Below are 7,420 nucleotides of genomic sequence, written 5' to 3' on the forward strand. Positions count from 1 at the left end.
GTTTTTTTTTTTTTTTAAAGAAAGGCTATATTGATTCTGAACTGACCGTTTCGTTGAGAACAAGGCGAGTGTGGCGCATGAACTATTCTCTGAGCTGCTTTCGACGCTTGTTGGGGATGTTATCTCTGGGAATGACGAATCGCTCATGTGGAGGCACGTGATCACCGATCTCGTGGATTTCTACGTCGACTATCTACCACTCGGACTTCTCCTCCGACTTTCTCATAGCCAGGGGCCGGACCCAGTCCGGACCCACCATATTTGGTTGACGGCGGATTGGAAGCATGAAGGTGAGTTCTTGAGTCGTTTTGTGAGGGTGAGCATTTGGGTAGCACAGTTCGCGGCTTTGGTGCTGAGTTGTGTTACAGTGCCAGTGCTACTATTTCGAGGGCAACCCAGTCCGACAAAATCAGTTTTTCAGTTTTTATTATCGATAACTTTTTATAATTACGGTCCAATTTAATTGAATTTTTTTTAGGACCTTTCTTATTAAGATGATTGATAATATATTGAACTCACACACACTATACGGATGTTAAGATTTGAATTCTGAATTTTTTTTTCGTTCGATTTATATTTAAACTTAAAGAAAAAGAGTCGAAACTAATCTCCACAAATTTTGGTTTGATTGATTTATCTAGAATGACTCTCAAACTAATCATACTTTACATCTCTAGCATATATCAAAATCAAATGCCACTTCATACTACGCGTTAAAATTATATCGAGAAAACTTCATGTCAAAGATGTTAATGAATTTTAGATGAGTTAAGAAATTTTAGTTTTAAAATTATAATGGTATTATGAAGTATGAAATGCAATTTTTCTAATGAAGTCGGTCTCCAAGTTGTAAGTTGTAGTTTAGTTTGTTTTGGTTACAAATATTTTAATTTTTTTTCTATGTAAGCGCTATTAAAAGAGGAGGAAATTGAACTAAATTGCCTAATTTGGTTTACTTTTACCCAATTTGGGCCGAAATTTTTTAGTTTACCATGAATTAGACCGGGCTTGGTAAAAGTCGTGCCCAAACCTCTAAATTGGATTGGGCAGACCCAATTGGGCTGGAAGAGACAGTAACCCATCCCTGCCCAACTACTAATGTTTCGAAAGTCGTAGCGATCCATTACACGTGTCTAAATCAGAGCATCAAAGATTTGGAAACCGCGAAAACTGCAAGGGTATGGGAGGAACTCGAATCTCGAACTCAGTTGATATCCAACGATCACCAGTCACTCCAGCAGTAGGCTAATAGCTATAGTGCGGTACAGAGAAAAAGTCACCGCGCACAGAACACTCGCTTCCCGCCCTGGTTCAGTTTCTTGGAGAAAATGTGTGGGAGGGTTCGCTGTACTCTCAGAGCCGACGACATCCCTAGGGCTTGCCACCGCAGCCATGGCCCCGTCCGTACTGTTAACATGGACCGGTGAGCAAAACTCAAAACTCCTCCAATTTTTTTCCTTTATTAATTTCTAATTCGAACTTTACTTTTCTCCTACTTTCCTAGCAACCAAACAGATTTCCTTGCGTGTTATGGTCTGTTTGATTGCTTAATCTTACTAATTGGAACGAGTTTTTTGGTATGTGCTAAGGTTTCGCCCGCTGTTCAATGCGTCGCCGGGGTCGAATTTGCCTGTTGTTCGTAGAGAAGACGGAGGAGACGGCGACGGCGTTGTTGTTCACTGTATGAAATGGGGGCTGATCCCTAGTTTCACCAAGAAAACCGAGAAGCCCGATCACTATAAGATGGTAATAGCAGTTACATTTGTGGTTGATGCTTTCCAGTGATGGTAGTTTAAATTTGTTGTCTTTCTTAAAATTTCAATCTTGATTTTCCATATAAGTAAGCTTGGATTGCGTTGAGATGTGATTCGTGTTTGAAAAAAAAAAATTGCAGTTTAATGCTAGGTCTGAGTCCATTTGCGAAAAGGCTTCTTTTCGACGTCTAATTCCTAAAAACCGCTGCCTCATTGCAGTTGAAGGGTATGTTTTGTGCTATCAATGATTGACATCTTTTCAATTTTTGTCGTGTTGGACTCTGTGAATCTTTCCTTTTCATTCTTTCTATTCAATGCTTGAAGTTTTTTTTTTTTTTTATTTATAAAATTTATTTATTTGGCATTGGCCAGATTTTATGAATGGAAAAAAGATGGTTCTAAAAAGCAGCCTTACTACGTCCACTTTAATGACGGCCGACCGCTTCTGTTTGCTGCTCTTTATGATTCTTGGGAGAACTCTGAAGGTAGATAGTGACAAACATTTTGTTAGTAAACTCCCCTCCCCACCACCAAAACTTCTGTTAATTTGTTTTGCTGTTATGTTTGTATTTGTTTTGGTCTAGGTGATATTAAATTTCATTAAAATTAATTTTATCTGAAATTTGTTCATCAATATGTGTTGAAATGAAGTTTGTTTATATCTAGGCAATGATATATCCACTGTATGTTACCCTGTAGGCGAGAAACTTTACACCTTCACTATCATTACAACGTCTTCATCTTCAGCTCTAGGGTGGCTGCATGGTGAGTCCTGCTCAGTTTTATTTATCTATAATATCTTTTCTAATACTGTAATATGTCTGGATACTGCTATAGGTTATGCATTACTTTATTGATCTATAGTTTCTTTTCTATAGTTTATCTGATAATTTATGCATTACTTTATTGATCTATAGTTTCTTTTCTATCAGTTTATCTGATAATTTGTACTTTTGTAGTTACATTTCTTTGGCCCCGCAAACTTGTTAAGAGTGCTAAGTGGAATCCTTTGCTCCAACTAGTTAATTTGTGCGTTCCTGTAGTGGCACTCTTTGCCAAAGTTGTGTAGTATTAATTTATCATTACAGACAGGATGCCTGTTATTTTGCGTGACAAGGGATCTACCGACTCGTGGCTAAGTGGTTCTTCAACTTCCAATTTTGATTCATTACTTAAACCATATGAAGGTCCAGATTTGGTAAGTGGTTGTTGAACTTTACAAATGAGAGGCGTAACATTTACTATTTAGTATTGATGAGTATGAAACATTCAAAGTACATTTATTGGATGCTAAAATTTTTAATCACCAGGTATGGTACCCGGTGACACAAGCAATGGGCAAGGTGTCTTTTGATGGACCAGAGTGCATCAATGAGGTGTGACAGTTTTGTGGTTTCTTTTACATTTATGATGCTTATCATTTGGACAATAGGAGGGATTTAAACCCAATAATCTTCACCAAGATCTCTATGTCGGGGTAAACTGAGAAATATTGACTGGCAACTTTGAATCAGAGGAAATGATTCTTACACTTTTGTTTCTTCCATTAGTTAGTGTTCCATTTGAGATGGAAACTTTATGGAAGTGACAAGTTAAAGGTGTCTAGGTGGTCTCATGGAAAACTTTCCTAACAACGGAATCCTGCTGTAACATTCCCCACCCAAGTTGTAACAACTTGTTAGAGACTGGCATTTTTTTACTTGTTTCCCCTCTCATCATGTGTTGTGTGGTTTAGTGGTCCATACAATTAACAAAATGATGCTTTCTATGGAGTAACTTTTTGTTAATTATATCCAGTTTTTATGGGTTGGTAATGTGTCTTGATTGTCACTTTAGATATGTAGGACCAAATTCTGTTTACTTTAGTTTTCGGAGGATTTGGGATTTCCCTTCTTTAGCTAGGGTGGGGTTGGGCGGGTAAAAATATGTCAAGTTCATGATTGCTCACTAAAGATTACAATACAGCTAGTTACTGATTGTATTATTTTTCTGCAGATACAGCTGAAGACAGAGGGGAATAATTCAATCACAAAGTTTTTCATGTCGAAAGGAACCAAAAAAGAAGAATTAAACCCAAAGGACACTAGTTTTTACGACTCATCTGTGAAGAATGATTTGCCAAAAAGCGTGAAGGAAGAACCTGAAGGCAAAGAGAAAACAGAACAACCAGCCTCTACAGAAAAATGTGAGAATGATTCAAAGTGTAGTGTCTCTACATTATCTCAAGAGGGTGTATCTAAGGGCCAAACAAAGCGAGACTATGAAGAGTTTTCGGCTGACTCTAAGCCAGTTGCTTATGAAACTAGTGAGATATCTGCTAGCCCAGCAAAGAAGAAGGTTAATCCGAAGAGTTCTCTTGACAAGCAACCTACCCTATTTTCGTACTTCGGAAAAAGCTAGTTTTGTTTGCTAGAACTTCAGATTTCCTTAGTACACGCCACGTTTATATGGACACAGGTTGATAATTTTGATTCGTACGAAGACAGAGATGAAGTTTTCTGTTTTGCAATCAATCTACGGTCTTGTAGTATGCCAGATTCCCCCCCTCCTCCTCCCCTTTTTTGTGGCTAGGCAGTATAGCTATCCCATCTGTATATGTAGTGTATCCGAATATCTGATTTTACTGAAATCCAAGATTTAGGATCTTTGTCAGATTTTCAGTAAATATCAAAGCCTGTTTTCAATTTTAAAGCTTGGGCAATATCACAAATATTCAACTTCCAAGATTTGATTTTCTTTGATGGTAACTCATTATAAACAAAGAAATCTGTTGCTGGCCGCTCCTTACAGATTTCAATAGGAAGAAATGAAAAACAAGCGAAAAAGAAGTTGCAGTTAGCAGCAACTAACAAAGAGGAAATATTTGAGGACGTAAAAATGGCAGAGACCAATTGTAAGCTTCTATCCACCTTTCATTAGGTACCATCTCCATGAACATCTTCTTCAGCATCCTTATAGGGCTGACCATGGCCCCCCATTGTAGCGCCGGCCGTGACCCTAGGCCGAACCCGCGGCGCTTATTTCCTAGCCAAATCGTGCTCCCTCTCCGCCTTCTCAGCCGCCTCCGTGGCCGGCACCAGCCAACCAACATGGTGGAATTTGATAAACATATGGCAATACTACCTCTCCTCAACATCCCCTACTGTTGTGATTATATATTTATGCTAAGTGTTTTGTGATGCTCACTCCTAATTACTTATATAGAGTGTGTTAAAGATGAACTGTTGGTGTTGATGATGATAGTGATAATGGCAGCAATTATCACAATCATGATTTTTTTATGGCCTGATGCTAGAGTGGAATAAAGTGGTACCCTAGGGATGATTTTTTATATATTCTATTATATAGTTAGGGGTTGTGGGAGGCATGATTAGAAGAACACTTTTCTTTATGTTCAAAAGACAATCAGTTTAAAAGAACTTGTAGGTGAGACTTTGTTACTGTGTGCAGATGGGATCGAAAGTTTGAAATGTCCATAGAACTCTCGAGTGATTAAACATCTTTTTACAGAACATTATTGCACACAAATCTTGCCCTCTACAAGTTACAACTCAGTTTTTGAATTTTCAAAAGCAACTTTACTAACTTGATTATTGAAATAGAAGATGCTACACTTTAGCTCCTCTCTGCTTTGAAGTGTGACATGAAAACTTAGCTTTAACTCTTTGGTGTTAGCATGACGGGTCGGATAATAAGTTAGAATTAGGATATATTTTGCGTTCGATTCTCTTGAATTTTTTTTAAAAAATGAAGTCTTGAAGCTTTTTATCAAGAACAATGTTGGTAAATTGGCGGTAGCTTGGATTTCTATACATGACAGATTTTGAAAAAAAAAACCATGATTATTTTTTTGGTGAAAAAAACACGCCATGATTTGGTTAAGAAAGAAAAACCATTTAAAATATAGGGACATGATTGGATTACAACAGGCGGTAGCTTTCATTAGTTTTATGCTGCATGCGCCTGATCATAGTCTACCAACACCTTAATTTCGAGCTGAGAGAGGAGAGTGGGGCTTGCATATAGATTTGGTAATTTGTCCTGTTAGTTTCTTGCAGTATAAAATTATCCTAAATACAAATTCGACCCACTAACTTATCGTGTCCAAATATTTAAACTTGAAGTGATAAATCTTCCGTGTCATGGACATGTATTCACCCGTTTCCCCGTTGCTCTATTTTTTGTTCAACAGAATTCCAAGATATAAAATGTTTACCAAATGTTATCGAATACAATAATATAACGTGCTACAATTTCATAACAAGAATATGTATTGAAGGACAAGAAATGACGATTTCAGGCCTGCAATTGAGACCAACTAGTTATCTTCGGCAGATTTCATTTCAGGCCTGCAATTTTGCCCTTACATCTTCATTCTTGGCATTGTGCAGGTTTATTGTTTATGCGGCATCGTATTTAAAACTTAGAAGAAAAGAATTATTAGAGGATAATCAGGAGATATATGCATCAAGGATAGCAGATATTATACATTCAGAGAAAAGTGGAAAGATAGGAAGAGATTCATTTCATGCATCCAATTCTTATTAAAAACAAACAAAGATTTGAGAGATCTCGTCTTTATGAAAACGCAAAAGATATTATCCTAAATGTATCGCATGGGATCGTCAAAGTATAGCCGCGCATGGGATCGTCAAACTCATAAGATTCAGAGATGCTAATATTTAAATAGTATAGCCGCGCGGCAATACCCTGTCTTCCGATTGACATTAGATCGTCAAAGTTTCCACAATTCAACGGTTCACTCACTCTTGCACTCCATTTAAGAAACTTTTTTGAATCATTAGATTAACATCCAACGGTGGATGACCACAAATCTCTTGGACCCCTGTGGTCCAAGAGATCGGGACTGTCAATACTAAATAGTCTAAGTAATCTTCCTCTACATTGGTGAAATAAATAAATAAATATATATATGTGTCTTTTTGTGTATAATCTTGGTGAATTTTGTCTACTTGATTTGATTAAGTACTGGAACTGATGCATGTAGATAGTTGCATGAGTAGTTTATTCATTACAGTGATGTTTGTGTGTTCCTAAAGCATTAAAATTTAAAAAAATGCAGAGGTAATCCATTTCTGCAGACTTGTATGTCAATATTGTTTATTTGCCGCTCAATTTCAGCTTAGAGTGTTCCCTCTGGAGAGGCCAGGCTTAGGGTTGAAGGAAATTGCACAAGATTACAATCTGAACTGGGATTCTTCTAACACTGAAGCGGGCAGTCATGTAGCATATTGAATTTGGGATTCTTCTAACAATCTAGCACTTTACATCCAAATCATCGGCTCATAAGCTGTCTAGCTAGCATCTAGCCTAACTAATCAAGTTTCTAGACCATGCTTGACGAGGCTTTTGAAATGTAATTATAGGCATAGTACAATTTCCCTCTACTTTCATAATGTAATTTGAATGAATTTAATACATCGTATTAGAATCACGTGTGGGGCATGGATGCATCGAAATCCTAAAGAATAGTTACCAATATTTTTAGTACACAGCTAAGGTAGACATTTTGGTACTTTCAGATTTGAATCCACCAAACAGATACCTTTCCATAATAAGCATCCATCAAATCCTATAATTTATACCCTTTACATTACCGTCCATGCACACATCAACCAAAACCCATCAAGACACAGTCTCTCAAT

At 37.3% G+C, this 7,420-nt stretch overlaps 1 protein-coding gene across 1 annotated transcript; it reads left to right on the forward strand.

Moving 5' to 3' along the window:
• The first annotated feature begins 1,233 nt into the window (after positions 1–1,233).
• LOC117636749 (abasic site processing protein YoqW) lies at positions 1,234–4,284 on the forward strand. The gene is made up of 8 exons (XM_034371405.1): positions 1,234–1,423; positions 1,590–1,746; positions 1,895–1,980; positions 2,127–2,239; positions 2,454–2,519; positions 2,843–2,952; positions 3,065–3,130; positions 3,750–4,284. Exons 1-8 carry the CDS (start codon positions 1,329–1,331, stop codon positions 4,152–4,154), a joined length of 1,098 nt encoding a protein of 365 aa, XP_034227296.1. The 5' UTR covers positions 1,234–1,328; the 3' UTR covers positions 4,155–4,284.
• Positions 4,285–7,420: the final 3,136 nt, after the last annotated feature.

Source organism: Prunus dulcis, chromosome 8 (assembly GCF_902201215.1).
Source record: "Prunus dulcis chromosome 8, ALMONDv2, whole genome shotgun sequence".
NCBI classification, from domain to species: domain Eukaryota; kingdom Viridiplantae; phylum Streptophyta; class Magnoliopsida; order Rosales; family Rosaceae; genus Prunus; species Prunus dulcis.